This window comes from Syngnathus typhle, linkage group LG8 (genome assembly GCF_033458585.1).
Source record: "Syngnathus typhle isolate RoL2023-S1 ecotype Sweden linkage group LG8, RoL_Styp_1.0, whole genome shotgun sequence".
NCBI lineage: Eukaryota > Metazoa > Chordata > Actinopteri > Syngnathiformes > Syngnathidae > Syngnathus > Syngnathus typhle.
Window position 1 is genome coordinate 7,355,538 of NC_083745.1, and position 18,173 is coordinate 7,373,710.

General features: G+C 39.2%; 1 protein-coding gene across 2 annotated transcripts; it reads left to right on the top strand.

Moving 5' to 3' along the window:
• Positions 1-738: 738 nt before the first annotated feature.
• col21a1 (collagen, type XXI, alpha 1) lies at positions 739-18,094 on the top strand. 2 transcript variants are annotated; one of them, XM_061285839.1, is made up of 29 exons: positions 740-1,025; positions 4,680-4,793; positions 4,860-5,420; positions 6,014-6,179; positions 6,250-6,478; positions 7,486-7,659; positions 8,334-8,411; positions 9,123-9,206; positions 9,664-9,726; positions 9,911-9,964; positions 10,038-10,091; positions 10,188-10,241; positions 12,157-12,210; positions 12,273-12,326; positions 12,400-12,453; positions 12,793-12,846; positions 14,091-14,135; positions 14,220-14,273; positions 14,352-14,405; positions 14,672-14,725; positions 14,830-14,901; positions 15,044-15,079; positions 15,607-15,651; positions 15,796-15,828; positions 15,899-16,045; positions 16,122-16,176; positions 16,251-16,442; positions 16,527-16,604; positions 16,760-18,094. In XM_061285839.1, exons 2-29 carry the CDS (start codon positions 4,709-4,711, stop codon positions 16,945-16,947), a joined length of 2,871 nt encoding a protein of 956 aa, XP_061141823.1. In that variant the 5' UTR covers positions 740-1,025; positions 4,680-4,708; the 3' UTR covers positions 16,948-18,094. The 2 variants fall into 2 exon arrangements, with proteins under 2 accessions (XP_061141824.1, XP_061141823.1); XM_061285840.1 differs by lacking the exons at positions 16,527-16,604; positions 16,760-18,094 and having other exon boundaries at positions 739-1,025; positions 15,903-16,045; positions 16,251-16,416.
• Positions 18,095-18,173: the final 79 nt, after the last annotated feature.

Consider the following 18,173-nt stretch of genomic DNA (forward strand, 5'->3'; position numbering starts at 1 on the left):
TGTTGGCAGTTGTTTTTCCATGTACTAATGCATTATGCGCCTCTCATGTACCATATTGAGTGAGACCATATTTAATTTAATATTTAAAAAAAAAAAAAATCCCACACATTTTATACGTTCTCGATTTGTTCACTGCCATGACATCAGGCTCGCATTGACAGACTGGAGCTCATCTGTCCGTTTATGGTGCAGTCGCTTTGGCAGATATCTGATCCGATTCTTGGAGACCGTTTTTTCCTCTTTGCACTGCCATGACCCATATCAGTGCTCCACAAAAATCTCAATTGTGTCACTTGTAAATCTAGCCAAATAATTTCAAAAGGCAATTACACTCGCATGAAAATTGGTTTAACAGGTTGAAATGAGATTTAAGAGATGCAATTCCCTGTCAAATTATACTAATCAGGATAATGTTTTTTAGTCAGTGCTTAGTGAATGACTAAGGAGTAAATGTTAATGAAAATCCTATCACAACAAAAGTTTGCTAATAAATGGATAAATAAAAATAATATGGATAAATTATTGTTTATCACATGGACTGTTTTCATTTATGCTAATGCTTGTGCAATTCAGAAAAAAGACTCCAATTTGTGGCTTGATCCCACGCTTGTCTTCTAGAAATGTCCATATTCTCTGGTTATGCCCTCAGCAAATCGTCCTTCCAACTTCCAAACCCACAACACTTGGAAGAAGACTGCTCTCATTACTATTATTTTCCTTCTGGTCCGTCAGCGATGGGCCTGTCTGTTGTACAATTTTATGCTCTCCTTATCGGCTTCTCTTTCCACCCGTGGTAATTGAGGCTGGCGGTATGCCAGTGTGGAGTGAAGGGGGTGGAGAGGAGGAAGGAGAAGAAGGACAGAAGCGCAGGCGATTGAGGGAGGGCCTTCTTTCATTCACCAGACAAAACCTGCATTTGTTCATGCACTTTCTGACAATCCTGGCCTGGGAACAGTAATGATCACTAATCCCTCTTATTGAGAAGGATTAACAGGAATTTTCACAAGGGCTTGGAACACTTACAGGTAATACATTTGGGATGCTATGACACCTGTGTTTGGGGAATTCTTATATGCATGGTGGTGTGTGTCGAATGTATCAGTGCAGGTTGTTTACTCATGCAAAAAAGGTTATTGGATTGTATTGTAGCTAACACAATGTCAGCTTTGATTTAGTGTTGCAAGGGTGGCATATTGAAGTCATTAAGTACAATTATCCGTACCAGTCTGATTTTTTTTTGGTGGATTTGTGCAAGCACATTGGCATCAAATAATGACTTGCAAGTATTGTAAAGTTTTTTTTTTTTGCAAAGGTGACCATATAATGCAGAGCATATGAAGGGCAATGATCTATAAGACTTGGAGCAGTAAATATAAAAATTGGCCGTGCTGGTTGGAAGGCAGTCGGACCCCTCTAAGCTAATGATTACAAGTCTTTTGGACGTTGAGTTGATTTCGAAGGAGAACGACTAACACGACTTGGCATTTCTATGTTGCTTGGAGAATCTGGCAGCTGTAAATGTCCATGATGTTGGCCACGGTTCAGCCACAGAAGTTGTTGATTTTGGAATAGAATAGCTTTCTTTTGTCAAATTTACATCAGATGCATGCTTTAGAACATCGGCAAGGCAACTGGATTTACTCTTTGGTGTGAAACTACTCAAAATATAGATACAGTACTCAGTGAATACAACTCTTCCGGGTCTAATACTGTTGTTCGAATGTTGCATTACAGTAAGCAAAGAATTAATGGACGAATGAGTGGGGAAATGAATGAATGAATGAATGAATGAATGAATGAATGAATGAATGAATGAATGAATGAATGAATGAATGAATGAATGAATGTCCCATAATATTCCAGAGCCCCACAATCCATCATATATGCATTCATTTTCAGCAGTACTTGTCCTCACGTGAGTTGAAGTCTTCCCCAGTTGATTTGGGGCGAGAGGTGTGATATACCCTTGTGTGGTCACCAAACAATTTACTTGGAGTAGTTTTTTAATATTTGTGTTACAGTTGAGAATCTTAAAGGTTATCTCTAGTTACGAAACTATAGTGACAGTGAGAACTAGAACAAATTGATTGACTGTTCCTTTGATTAGAACATTCTGGAAGTCAACTTTTGCTACATAATTGATCGTCTTCCATTTTAGAGGTCCCACTGTGATATCATTTGAAATATGACAAACAGTTATTGCTACCAAACGTAATTCTTGGACCAAATGAATATTAAAATAAGATTTACATCAAAGATGACAAAGCACTGGCTAATATAATATGCTGCAGTCATTGCTGGAATTTCTTCAACTTTTGAGTGTAACCCAAGTTGGGATTTCACTAGATAATTTTCAGACCATAGCCCAAGGCTGTAAAGAAGTCTTTCCCAAAAATCAATCCAAATATAGAGACCTGTAAGACATGCATAATATTGCAGCGTTAGTCTTCTATTCCTTGCTCTAAGCTACACTCACTCATCAAGGAGTAGTCCTACGTGTGTTTGGAACCGGCGGAGGCTCGTCAATTTGACTGTCCAACTGTGTAAATGAAATCCATGTGGTGTGAGCAGAGGTGAAGAAACAGCGCGACTGGGAAAAGTCGTTGGAGGGGAAAGCCATCCAGGCTGCACCTTGCCAATGAGGGGGGGGGGGGGGGGGGGGGGGTTCCAACAGTCTCCCCCAAATCTCTAGTGAGGAAAATTCTGAATAAAATGGATTTCACAACCTGTTGAAGCATGTTCAAGTGTGTCTCTTTAGTGCTGCGTGAACATTGTGGAAAAATAGAGTCATGTGAATACTGGAACCTCTCCTTTGGTTGGACAGAAATGGATGAATTTAAAAGGCTAAGGGTGAAATCTCAGCTACTGTTTGGTGGATCTTAATGTGTCATGATCTGAAATGAGATTTACACTATTTCCATTTATATGCAAATGTTATCTGGAACAGAAGTCTTGCTTCTTACAGTGCATTGCAGAATATCTGGTCCTCATTTGCAACTGCTTCCTTTAAGCATGTCAGCAGTTTCTCCTCCTCAACATGTTTGAAGCCATCATTTCGTAAGGCGACCGCAGAAATGACTTAGATGATTGAATGTCTGCTGTCGACTCACATGTGACTCAGTCATCAGCTTGCGTATTAGACTGCATCTCTAATTTCATGTTGGACGTCATAATAAAACCACATTATGTTCAATATTGTGAGTAGCTTGCGCAGTGAGGTTAATTGAGTCTTGTGTAATTACAGCTGAGCGATGTTGAAGGCTAATGCCAATATTTTTAATTTAAAATGCTTTCTATAATAACATTTGTTTAATGGTTAAACAGAATACATTGATGAATATGCAGTTGCACAATGTGCATTTTTTACCTCCATTAAGCCCATCCAGACTCCTGCAATTCAGAGAGACTACGCTCAGCAGCTAAATGCTATAATCATATAATTATGATGTCGAAATGTGGTATAAGAAATGCGGACAACACAGAATGATCACAGGTCCGGATTTAACGTTTATTGCCCTTGAAACATGGGATTTAAATTGCATTTTAAAATGTGGTAAAATAAACGGAGTTAGGCCAGTGATTGAGAAAACATTAATAGGAAATAATTGAATGGCAAAAACAGTTCATTTAATATTTGGTCCTTGTTAGCACTTTTGTCTCACAGCAACAAGGCTTTAAATCTCAGTCTGTGAAGTTTGCTTGTTCTCCCAGCGGTTGTGTGAATTTCTACCTAAAATCTACCTAAAAAACATGAAGGGTGAAATTCCTTGGCCAGTTCCATATTACCAGTTAATCTCCCCTTCCCTGTCTTTGTCTATCCTGCCCTCACGATATCAGAGATGTGGTGGCCACCGGGATTTTATGAAAATTCCATTTCAATTCGTGTTTTCACAGGGAGCTCCAACAAGTTTGTCGTCCAACTAAAAATGTTTCATGTGAATAACGGTATCGGGGGAAAAAAAACATATAACATATGAAAGACAAGTATTGGCAACAGATTTACGGGGAGGTTATTTATAACTCTTGGACTAAGTGCATGCTTAGATATGAGGGATGAACTGGTAATCCCACAGGAAACATTGAGCCTAGTGCTCAAGGGTAATTGTGGTTTAGAGGTTCAATAGACCATTCATTTAGTAGAGCTGATGGTGTCATGTAAGGATGTGCTGGATAACGTCAGAGAGGAAAATGCTTTCGTGTCCTAAGGCGTCGAGAGCTGAGAAAGAGGATTGATGTGGCTCTGATGTTTTTGGCCAGGAAGAGAGTTGAGTTGAATTCACCGACCGTCTTTCCGAAGGCTGGCTGGCAGTAAAATGATTTGATTTCAATATATAATAACAGCGTCGACCGAGTTACTACCAAAATGCAGTAAATTATATACTGCATTGCTGTTTTTTGACAACCAACTAGTCATAATATAACAATTAGTAACACTCCCAATAACAAATAGAGAAATATGACTTGGCATTGTAATGAGCTGAAATGTATTTTAATACTTTTTACAAGGTACAATAGTGGAGCCAAAGTTTATTCAGCTGGCCAAGTCAGACAAAAGTTGCCAAAACAGGATGTTACAGTTTCTAAGATGCACATTTAATCTGTACCCTACACACGTAGGGTGAAAAAGCCGGCTCTGTGAAGTTCTGATGGATGCTACATGTTTTCCTTTTTTTCTACAGGTGCAACTGGAAGTTAGAGCTGCTACACTATGGGTTACAAAGCTTGTGTCTTAAGATGCCTATGTGTCATGCTTTTATATCGGCTTAACGCAGCACAAGATGAAGACCTAAGAAGTAAGAAGCTCTTTTTTCTTAACTTCTCCTCACGTTCGCTAAGATTTTGCTTTATGTTTTCTTCAGGTTGTAGGACCGCGGCAGGTGATTTGGTATTTATTGTCGATGGTTCCTGGAGTGTCGAAGATGTCAACTTTGAATTAGTAAAGCGATGGCTTGTGAACATAACCAAAAACTTCAACATTGGACAGAAATTTACCCAAGTTGGTGTCGTCCAGTATACCGATGATCCGATTTTAGAGATACCTCTGGGGAAGTATTCAACGAATAAAGCTCTCATCAAAGCAATGGAATCCATCGAGTACATGGGAGGAAACACGAGGACAGGCGCGGCCATTGAGTTTGCTACAGACAAGCTTTTTGGCCTCTCTGAGCGTGGCCCGATGGGCGTGTCCCGGATTGCAGTTGTCCTCACCGATGGGAAGTCTCAAGATGAGGTTTGGAAAGCAGCAGAGGCAGCGAGAAAAAAAGGAGTCATTTTGTTTGCAATTGGTGTGGGGTCGGAGACGGAGGAAGCACAGTTGAGAGCCATCGCAAACAAGCCTTTTTCAACGTACGTTTTCTCTGTTGAGGACTACAAAAGTATTTCCAGGATCATACAAGTCATACGACAAAAACTGTGTGAAGGTAAGAAACGGCTTGTTTAGGGGCTGTTTGCACAACTCGGTGTCCATCCATCCATCCATCCATCCATCCATCCAACCATCCATCTGGGATGTAGGGAAGAATCCAGAGTTCTTTGAGAATACCCATGTAAGACCAAGGAGAACATCCAAACACCACACATAGTTCCAGTAGAGATTCAAATCCAGATCTCCTGACTGTGGGCCAAATGTGTTCACCACTATGTCAGTGTGCTGCCAACACGACAGCTGAAAGTTGAGCGACTGAACATGCATGCAGACCATCATTATGGCACAACTCCCTCAGGAATATGCTTATTCTGGACAAGCACTTGCTAAGTTTGCATAGTGTTTCATAAGATACTACTTCACTGGCATTCACATTACAACGGTTCAACTGTTTTTTTAGTCAATGTAAATGGGGATCTTTTGGACATGCTCCATCAGGGTCATTCACATGTCGTATAAAGTCTTCTGCTTTTCATTTACCCCGTACTGCAAACTATTGAGTTTCAGTCTTTGTTGCGGGTGTTTCATTTATGTGAGCGTGACTACTTAAATATCAAATGAGGTTTTCACTATGTCCTCTTTTTTCAGAGACGGTTTGTCCTGCAAGAATACCTATTGACTCCAGAGATGAGAAAGGATTTGATATCCTACTCCATTTAAATCTGGCCAAAAAAGCCAAGAAAACAAAAGGAACATATCATGGCACTAAGGCCTATGAGGTGACGTCTCGTATCGACTTGAGTGAAGCTACAAGGTGATCAAGGGACTTTTATTCTTTTGCATTGTATTTGTGTTTTCCAAGCTGAGGTATTCTGTTATTCCAGGTTACTTTTCCCTGATGGCCTTCCACCATCGTATGTATTCGTTGCCACCCTGCGATACAAGGGATCGGTGGCATTGGAAGAGTGGGACCTGTGGAGGATCCAGACACGTGACGGGAGACCTCAAATGGCAGTGACCATGAATGGACTTGATGGCACCGTCCAGTTCACCACAACTAGTCACTCACTGAGCGGAACGCAAACGGTTACATTTTCTCGTAACACTGCAATGGTACGTAGGTGTGGAGGAGGGATTGCTGACATTATAGCACTTGTCCTTATTTGAGGTGGATGTGAGCTTTCATGTTTTTTATTGTTTTGTTCGTAATATTCATATTAAATATATTTTTTACTTTGACTAATTGAAAAACAAAACAGACAGTGAATATGCACCCATTTATGAACATGCTGTTCCATAAATTACATAAACATACTTTGTTATTTTAGAGGCTCCCTGCTGTCTGTCAGGCACAAAGGAGAAAGGCTGTTGAAAAGTTTAACTGTAACCAGTTAATGTTCATAGCAGTTGTGCTTAACCAGAGGCACCTTGTCGCACCCTCCTTGTAGAATTCATTAGCGTTTCCTTCAGAACGCTGGATGGGTCAGTTCCAATCATGATTGCGCAAACTGTCTTGGGAGAAAGAAAAAGGAGTGTGGGTTCTCCCACTATTTCCCCTGCGCTTAAACAAAATACAGTAAAATATTTGAGCTTTGAACTTGAGCAGCTGGTAACATAATAAAGAGTTCAAAATGGTTCGAAGAATAACAGAATATTCCCGGAGGCGCTGATGGATTTTGACACGTACACTCGCCACATTTCACTAGTCTTGCTTAGTGATTTTGACATGTACTATACCATCGCATGTAAATGTAATCCACTTATATTGTGACTTTAATCTATATTACAAATCAATATTGTTACAAAAATTACTGTTCAATAATATGTTCTCATACACATGTATTTATGTTTTATTATTTTTTTTTCTATTATAATCATTAGTCGGGACAAAATATCAATATTGTGATATTGTACCAGTATTTCTCATTTACGGTATCTTCAAACAAATAATATTTATGTTTTGGTTAATTTATGTATGTTTAATGCGCAAGAAGTTATTACTCCAAGTTACATATTAGATCCATATTGTGATGTGTGAAGAATGCTTTTCTTCCAGTATCAATTATCACTTTTTGATGATAATTTCCTGCTGTTTTTTTGCATTTGTTTTATGCCCAAAGAATCTGTTTGACGAGAAATGGCACCAACTACGACTATTGGTCACTGAGGAGGACGTCACTCTTTATGTTGATGACCTGGAAATCGAAATGCTGTCTTTGGAGCCTCCTGTTGGCATTTTCATCAATGGAAAAACTCAAGTTGGAAAATACGTCAGCAAAGAAACAACAGCACCGGTAAGCACTGTCAGATTGTTCAAATTTATTGTGGAACATATTCTGAACATTTTTTTTTAATGTACTGTTTTATAACAGAAAATCCTTGTGGTTAAAGAAATGCTTTTAAACAGAATGCCCTTTAATCAGTTCAATGATGGTAAATCTCTACTGTTGTTACGCAACAGTGATACATATGTAAACGATTTTACTGTTTGCATATTGTGCCAGAAGCTACCATTGTGGTTACTGGAGAGAAATGACTTAGTATGGCCACATCTTCCATGAGCATAAAGAGGTCATTTCTGCCAAATGATACTATACAGATTATTTTGTGCTGGAAAACCAACAAAAAGGTGCATCAGGGCAGCAATGTAATTCCAACCTACAAATATTCAAGTCTCTTATGTCAGCAAGTAAAATTATTCCAAATAAAAAACGTTTGTTCACATGATAACTGGTGCCAAATACTCTGGTGGGACATTCTGGAGCCAATTTACCACTAACCTCACAAAAAAAATTGGATTTAGTAGAATAATAAACACCATTGAAACCCCCTTTTGTTTTGGATTTATTATCCTATAATTTATTAGTGTCAAGGTACAAATATTGAGATTACACAACTACAAGTTACTTTTGTTGTTTTGATTTATATTACATTGTTATAATTGTGTGTTGTGACCAATTTTGTTCAGTTTGAACTTCAGAAGCTCCGTATCTACTGTGACCCAGAGCAGAACAACCGTGAGACTGCATGTGAAATACCAGGAGTGGTAAGTACAAGACTTGACATTATAATTTTTCTTCCCAGAAGCAGCAAATATAACTTCTTCTCACCTGCTTCTCACTCCGGGATCGACATCTGTTTCGCCGATTCAATTTTACCATCGGTTAACCGCACATTTGGCGTGAAATTATTCTGCCACCCCTTACCTAACCATCACACCATGTAGTAGATGAGTCAACTCAGCAGAAAATCAAAGTAACATTTTGTAAATTCTCTTATTTGTTGGAACTTGGAAGTGCTCCTAATTGTTATCTAGCCATGCTATTGTTCAGTTGTTCCATCATTATGTTGTTTAGTACTCACTGTTGCAGATTTAATTGCTACATTACAAATGCAAGACAAATTCAGAAGGCTACACTTACAGATGCTTGCCAATTATTATGTCTTTGCGTTACATCTGCTTTTCATTGACGTTCCTTTAAATCTACTTAAATATTTTGGTGGTAGAAGCATCCAGTTCAATTTTATTCTTTTTTTGGAATATACAGATATAAAAAGCATTGTGTGAATTTCAACATTTTGCTCTTACCATTAATACAAATAATACTTATTTGTAATGACAATATGGATTTACAGCCTGTTTCACAGAAGTATAGTTTGTTAATCTATCAGTAGAATTTATTAATGTACACATATAATAAATATTTCTAGCTATAAATGCGCATACATAAAAGAGCCTTCTTTTTTGCTCCTGCAGTGTTCTAACAGTCCAGATTATGCTGAGCCAACTCAAGAACCTTGTGTCTGTCCTCCGGGACCTCCAGGACTTCCAGGCATGAAGGTCAGTTTTTCCAAATAAAGTTTCTTATTGTCCTCTTTGACTATTCCAAAAACGTCTTTGGTATTTTAACTGCTGCACATATTCTGCAATTTACAGCAGATTAGTACATTTTCAAGGCCTTCCAGGGGTGGTGGTACAAGTGTGTTGTTTTTACAGTTAATGTGTATCAGACAACTTGTATTCAAAATATTTACAAGAAAAGGCTACAGCGTGGGATTATTATGTCTTTATCTTGCGACATTGCGAAGCAGGATGTGGTTCATCATCCAAGACTATTCTTATACCCTGTACACTTGTACACGCTTATACAGCAGACATTTACCTTTAAATTGTGGTTTATCCTCGTGTAAACAAGTGATGAATTGTAACTTAAGTTAGTCATCACGAGGTCATAACTAGAGAAAAAAATATTTTACAATTAGCATGACATTTAAAGCGCTCATCATGTTTTCTTTAGGGTGAACCAGGAAATGAAGGCAGAGCAGGTCAACCTGGACGTGCTGGTGCTGATGGTAAGCCTGTGAGTACTACATAGTTCAATATACAAACATAACCCCCCCCCCCCCCCAAAATAACCACTAATTTACAAACATTTAAAAGGAAAAATAGCTGATGAAAACAAACATGATCAAAAAATGTCTCATTAATAACATGATCAGTAAACCAGGTTTAACTCAGATGTTTGTACTTCTTCCCAATTGAAGGGGGTGCCTGGCATTAGAGGAAGTCCAGGCTTTCCGGGTGTACCAGGAATGAAGGTGATCAATATTTCAATGACAAGATTAATGCAGTCATAAAATGCATTGTGAAAATGTACATTCTATTTGTCAGGGTCAACGTGGGACCGACGGGTTTAAAGGAGAGCAGGGGAGGCCCGGTGTTTCGGTAGGAAGGTCAAATAACCGATTTATGGCATCCCTGTCTCTTTGGCATTTGTATCCCCCAACAAAACACATTTGCAATGCCGTTCTGTTCGCTCAGGGTCAGAGAGGTGTGCCAGGATTAACAGGACCATCTGGGCAACCTGGAGAGAAGGTATTTATAGCTTTCAACCCATTCATGCCATTTTAGCCTCTGTTGCACTTTTTTGTGAGTGTTTGTGAGAAGATTCCACTGCATACATGGGAATCCGTGCATTATTTTCTGTTTACTGTACGTATATTGCCATGAAACAGGCTTCAAGGTAAAAAAACTGAGTTGGATCACTCAAACCATGTAGCGTAAATCTTGCCTAACTGTCGTGTCCTCATCTACTTTGTAATGGGAGTTGTTAGTTTAAATGAAACCAAATGACAAACACATCAATAGAGGTCACAGCTGTTGCAAATCAAACTCACTGTGTTGCTCAAGGAAAGGAAATCATTTTAACCAAAATACAAGAAGCAAACATTAACATGACTTTACACGTTGCACAAATTGTGCTTATTGGTGTCCGTAGCAATACAATTAAATTCCAAGTGAAACGGATGCTGCTCCGAAGATAAACTGGTGAATTAACAGGAAATCCCTGCAAGACACATTCACCATTTGACACTGTTGCTTCTCTGTTGTCGCCATGTGTTTTCAATATAAAAGCAGATCCCTTGAGAGCAAGACACACTTAAAATTGTGTTCTATTTGCTGACTTAGTAAGTGGTTCTGTTCAAGGTTTGCTGTGTGGATAGGAGATTTTCCTTGCCACTGTTGCCAAAGTGCATCTTCATGTGGGATTTGTTGGAATCCTTTAATGTGTGTGGAGGATGATCGTGGATCTGAAGACTATTTGGTGAATTGGCATAAAAATATAACTAAATTTCATTCTTGCCATATACCCGATATGACATTGTTTTTAGCCCCAACTGAGGTACCTTTGTGGTACAGATGTGATAAAGACTTGATTTAAGACAAACACACACAGGAAACACGGGCAATTATTTTTTGACAGCTTGCGATACATTTCTTATGAAAAGCAACGCTTTCTTAACAAAATACCTATTGGTCCCCACAGAGAGGTGTGTGACAGGCTAATCTCCACTTAAAATCATCAGCAAAAAACATCTCAAATGGCTGCATAAGAAATTAAATGTATCAAATTGTTGAAAAATCGATACCCAGCATCCTCGAGTCAAATGTGTCTTACCTCTTTTAGTCACATTGAAAAAAGGAACAGAACTGAATTCCGAATCTTACGTGACACATTGTAGTTTAAACCGAATGCTTAACTGAAATCGATATACAATTACAGTCAGGTCATTAGGAAAAGCAACTTCAACAAACATGATATTTTCTTCACTGTTTGTGCCTGATTTCTTTTATGGAAGCAATGACTCAGTGAGGTGATGTGGTCCTTGCTTGAGATATGAAGAATTCCGCAAGCTGTCCTACTTTTGTTATATAGTCTTGCTCGTATATTGTACCGACTTTAGAAGAGCAATAAAAAAAGTCATCTTTTTAAATCCCAGAATGACAAGCTGAGCATTGACAGGGATTTTCTAGGGATTTTCCATGATATATCGAGCCCCATTCCCACTGCATACAAGCACATCTGCAACATCTGCCTTTTGCAAATTATATTTATTTTGAATGGCCACCCAAGGGTGGAAAGTTTGTCTTCCTGGCAAATATCTATGTAGATCTACAGAGCGTAGATCTAAAACTGCTGAACATACAGTAAACCCAAAGGCAAGACGCGATAGTGCAATCAAATGTCACGTTTGTCAGGACTGTGGCGACAATGTTCAAAAAGCACTGGAAGTAAATTCATCGTTGTTACACCGTCAGGATTTAAAAAGCAGCTGCACTAAATTAAATCCAACAGTCCAACATTCACCACATAACCTACAGTAGACTTTAGTTTCCGATTTAAATATCAATATCCGGATTCCTGAATGTATTTCTAGTCAGCCCAGTCAAGCTCAAGATCTTGTCATTATTGCTTGTCGTAATCTCTCTAAATCTTTACAATTGTCAGGGACCAGTTGGATCACCTGGACAAGTCGGGATGGCGGGTGAACCCGGAAAAACGGTGAGTGTGGTAACACCAAGCACTACCAATCGCTAGTCGCTCACACTGCTGTTAATTTACAGGGAGAGAAAGGAAGTCTTGGACCTGCCGGGCCTCGAGGTTATCAAGGAGCACCTGTATGTATAAAAAAAAAACACAATATAGTTATTCAATCGAGTAATGTCTTAAAACCTGTTGCTGTCTTTACAGGGTGAACCTGGGAGAGATGGAAAGGATGGATTTCCTGGACCACCTGGTCTTAAGGTCTTATTTGTTTATATGGTGCAAATATTGAGGAATGAATACAATTATTCTGGCAGTTTGGCAAAGTGTGCAAGTTCCTAGAAGATTATGGTGTTCCCAAATGTTGCTGAGGTTTGGCAGCCACGTAGTCATAGAGATCTGGCAATAACCTTTTCCCTGTTTTCAATGATTCTGCTTTAGGTAAAATACTAGATATTGCATGGAAAATCAAAACCACACACGGCACTTAAAGTCAATTGAATTTATAAAGTAAAATCTGGTAACTGTGAGGCTATTGTGTTATTTCTGTGTGTCTTACTTAGCCATGCAGCTGTTTTTATTCTTTTTTTTTAATTGAAGGGCGAAAGTGGGGCCAATGGCATCCCTGGTCTCGATGGAAGGACCGGCCATATGGTGAGTCAGAACTGCAACTGCAACTGCAACGTTTTTTAAAAGATGTTTGCAGGATAAATCGTCATTTATACACTGTATTCAATTTTGGAATTTTTCCAAAATGAAAATTGTCTTCGAGGAATTGTTGTCTTTTCAGTGTGCACTTAGAGATGGTGAACCTTGGACCTTCTATTGTCTTTGAGTCACCAGACTCAAAAAAAGTTGCTGTTGCCTGACCCCCAACATGATGCTTTTGGAATTAAGAGTAGCTCCAGGAAGTGTTTTGAAAACATCGTAAAAATTGACTCTTGAGAATTTGTCAGTAAGAGATTTGATGGATTATACAAACTGCACGTTATTCATGGACTTTTGACTCCATTGGGTAAAATGATGAGCATGGAGAGTACCCTTTACAACATAGCAATATCGGGGTATTTCCCCTGTAAAGCATCCCAGGACAACCCTGTTATGTAAGAAGTTTCTGGCTCTAATCGAAAGCCACAAAGTGACTAATCGAGGGAAAGCTGTGCTGTTCTGGCAATTCTGTTTCTGGAGGAAAGTGTTTCAAGTGGGCCACAATCCCACTGCTCATGATTAGAAGTCTTGTCCAGAGTCTATGATGGGTCTATAAAACATGACTCACTTGCTCCACAAGGCTACAGGCCATCCCCAGGCACCCATGAACAAAGAGTCTATCCACAGAGACAGATTTAGTACATGATAGCATCCGCATTTTGCTCAATCAAGTCCAACACGCATGCAAATAATTCACCTATACAACACTAACCATAACGTATGCTGGTCTTCTCTGGCAACTTGAGCAATCTGATCATTGACTTGTACTTGTACTGTCAAATACTGGATTCTAAGATGGGGAGTCCCACAAGGAGTTCTGGAACACTCAGTAGAAAACAACAACAAAAAGCTTCTCTGTGGGATTTACTGACTGGGCTGCTCACCACAAAAATGTTCAGTGTGCTTTTTATGGCATTTATATTGCTGTCATTGTTTTTCCCAACTGAATTATAAATAGGGTTTAATTTCTTTCTTGCAAGTACCAGCACATTCTGCACATTTATCATTTCCATCCGTTTTGCACCATAGCCATGATTTGTCACTTTTGCTTAGTGCAACATACAGGTCAGTATACATAAGTGTGCAGCTGTGCGACCCATTAAACATTTGTGCATATTTTGTTCCATTGTATTTTCTTGGATTGCATTGTAAAATGCATATATCTAATCACATTGTTTTCTCTGTATTAGGGTTTGCCTGGATCGCCAGGGATGGCCGGTCTAACTGGACAAAAAGTGAGTTTTTGCCTTTCTCTCACTTCAGTACATTCAATTCTTTTATTTTTTTAGTATTTTTAATCCTGTCCACTCTCCCTCAAGGGAGAAGCTGGTTTTCCTGGATCAAGGGGTCCCCAAGGATCAGATGGATTACCTGTAAATTCATGTTTGACCATTAATTTAAATGATAGTACGTGCTTGTTCTGAAGCATGTATGGTTTTATTCTCTTGCAGGGGCAAATGGGTCCTTCCGGTCCACCTGGTTTAAAGGGAAATATTGGTCCAAAGGTATCCATAATAAGTTAATATCATAATATGTAGCACCAAAATAAAATATTAAATTCAGCATAGAAATAGCTATGTAAAACATTATCAATGCTCTTTCTGGCATTAATCAAATAAATAAACAAATAAATAAATAATCAAATTTATCAATGACAAATGATGCACATACATATGTGCATGTATGTCCCTAGAAAATCACATGTACTATGAAAATGCATAATGCACTTTAAAATGATTGATGTGGTTCTGCTGTCTAACTATTTTCACAGGGTAGTAAGGGTGAAATTGGAACTCCAGGTAAACCAGGAATACCAGGTTCTATGGTATGCTCTTACTATCACTTATCTTTTGATAAATGATGACATGTTATATCCTTTGGATATGAAAAGAATGTAAATTCCTGATTTCCTTTTCTTTGATTTTAAAGGGGAGACCAGGTGATCCTGGACAAGCAGGTGTACCGGGACACCCAGCGGTGCCTGGCCTAAAGGGAAGCAAGGTATTTGCGTGGCACACCGCATGCAATGCCTATTTCATTGTGTCAGTCCAGTGCTAGGTGCATTTGGCACAATGCACAAAGAGATACAGTATTTAAAAAAATCTTTTTCCGCAATAAAATGCCTTCTTGTCTACTCTATTAGGGAGAAAGGGGACATGCAGGTGAAAGAGGAGATATGGTAAGACAGTAAACAAACAAATTCTGACTATTTTCCCTTAGTGAAAAGAGCATATCATACTTTTGAGTGTTGCACTGACTATTTTCCCTTCGTGAAAAGAGCATATACTTTTGAGTGTTGCACTTCAGAATTCATATTCTGTGTGCATCTTGCCAACTTTCAATAACAATTTGCTCAATTTATTATGACTATGTTTTGGTTTCTGAAAAAAAAAAAAATGGTTTGGCATCAAAAACAGCATGCATCGACAAAATATCCAGCAACGCAATCAATTAAACATAAACTCTAGCTGCCTGCGGTGAGTGTGAATAAGGTGTCTCCAAGAGTATCCAAAATAAGAAAGTTTACAAAATGTTTGTGTTTATTCAGCAGTATTTCTTTTAGTTTTATAAGCATATGAAGGAAAATAAACAATAACCAAACATTTAAAGCAATTGAAACTGTGATTTAATGCTCTCATTTAATGATAAAATGTTAACTCCTCCCTGTGCGTCAAGTAAATATTATTAAATGTCTTTTTCTTTAAGGGAATAAAGGGTGAAAAGGGAGCAGACGGAAAATCAGGGAATCACGTGAGTTCAATTTGACCCCCAGTTTCATGGGGCATTTTTTTCCCAACCTGTATGCAGCCAAGGCATACATTTTAAATTAGGAAAAATCGCACAGCACCATTTGACAAATGTTACACTTGAAGAAATTTTCCTTTTGTTCAACAGGGGTCACCAGGTCTGAGAGGACTAAAAGGGGAGGTATGTAGTCCTGATCACTCTCAGAACCGTTGTCCAATCATTTTTGACACTGACCTTGTGTTTTTCCTAGAAAGGGACAACGGGAGATCCGGGTCAGAGAGGCCAAGAAGGTCATATGGGCCGCCCTGGGCAGCCAGGTCAGGCAGGCCAAACGGGACAGAGAGGACCTCAGGGGGATAGAGGTCCTGCCGGACAACCTGGCCCGGCGGGAAGATCTGTATGTCTTGCAAACATTCACCTCCAGTGTCTTTCCTCATGATGTATGTTCATGCTTTTTACTTGCATCACTACAGGCAGGTGAAATTTCAGATATGCACATTCGACAAATTTGCCGAGAGATTCTTCAGTGTAAGTGTATCGGGACCTCTTGACTTGCGAGCAATTGTTTTAAAATGTAATATTCTCTCTTCTAATTATCGTAGCTGAACTGCCATCCATATTGCTGAGCCACCAGTCAAGTAACTGTGCCAGTTGCCATGGCCTCCCTGGAACACCTGGCCTTCCAGGTCTGGCAGGGCCCCAAGGTGTTAGGGGATTACCTGGTCTATCTGGTGCCAGGGGGCAGCCAGGCTACCGTGGTCGTCCAGGGCTACCCGGTAGTAATGGAATAAAAGGTACAAACAATTCCGATTTATTGTAGTCTCCCCCTGTTATTGACAAAACATTCAACAAAGATAGTTGTGCATGTACGTTTGTAGGAGATCCCGGGCTTAAGGGTGAAAAGGGAAGCCCAGGGCGCACCATACACGGGGACCCAGGACCACCTGGGCCTCCAGGTAAGATACTTGATCAACTTTTGTTTCTTTAGCCTTTCCCTTTGCTTGCTTAGTCATGCAGCATGAATGATCTGTACGTATATGTGTGTGCCCGAGTTAAGTCATTTGACAGAGTGTTATCCTCTAATGATGACAAAGTCATTTTATCTTGACAGGTCAAGTAGGTCCTCAAGGTTATGGCAAACCGGGCGCTTCAGGTCAGCCTGGACCACCGGGTCAAAACGGAGCAGAGGGTAAAGGCGGTAAACCCGGCGCACCTGGCCATCCTGGAGTGTGTGACCCATCTTTATGCTATGGTAGTATGATGAGGCGGTCCTACAACAGCAAAGGACCAAATTATTGACGATCCACCAATGGGAGACTGGTGTGAAGCAAACAGCCATTCTCAGGAAGATCTCACCCTTAGAGTAGTCCTCTGGCGCAGGAACAAATTGACTTCTTCAAGATATCAACAATAAATGTCAAAAGGCTCTGCACGACTATTAAAATGCCAGTTTTGTGATGAAAACAAAGGAGACAATGAATCATTTTAAATGTATCAGTGAGGGTACCAAAGAATTTCCAAGGCATTTTACCGACCATGAAACGCAAAGTGGACAAAATATGGCTTGGTAATGATGACAGAGAGTTTGATGTCCCTTAGAAATTGATGAAGAGAAGACAATTGCTACATAAGCTTGTGAAGCTGACTTCAGGAACATCCGATTAACCTGCAGGTGCATGAAGGTTATATTCTCTCGAAATTTGATATTCTTAGTTCATTGTGGTGAAATTAGAATCATTACAGAACAATGGGTAAATGATTCCTTGCAACACTCTTTTGCTTTGGTTAGCTTTGAAACTTATGTATGCTTGGGTTGTATGGCTGGTACATGATCCCATATTGCCCCCTGGTGATGGATTTCTGCACGATGGGCACTTAGTTGACTGCTTATGACGTGTGGACCAGTCTTTTCCAAACTGTGACCATCCCACCACACTATATCTATTTCACAGAACAGCTAATTAGTAAGTGAAAACGTATTTTCAGACTGGATGGTCAGGGAAAAAAAAGAGGACAATGCTTTTCATAAATTGCTCAGCGGTCCATGTTTAAAAACGTGTTTAAGAAACACTGATTAAACGCTCAAAGTCAAACTATATTCACAACTGCCATAATTGCGTATATTACATTAAAAAAATCAAACTTGTTTAATTGGCTGCCCGTAGCTAATCACCCAGCGGCATTATTTTGTTTATAAAGAGTTATTGATGAATTAACTTTTTATACAATCATCATGATATTACAAAATGAATAGTACTGATTGTAATATAGGCTGGAAATATTTTTTCAATACTTAGCGGTCCCTTCATTAGTGTAGTAAATATTTGTATTATTTATAATTCTGAGTCATAATTGTAGTTTTGTAGCATTGTCATGATTGCCTTTTTGTATTTTTTTAATGCTGCAACTCGTGTTCAAACATATTCAAATTAAACAGTTTTTCAGATTATGTTGTCTTTATTTTAAGAAACGAATACCACGGCTCTGCTAGTTGCGACCATCTTAAAGCTCATCTTTTCACGTTG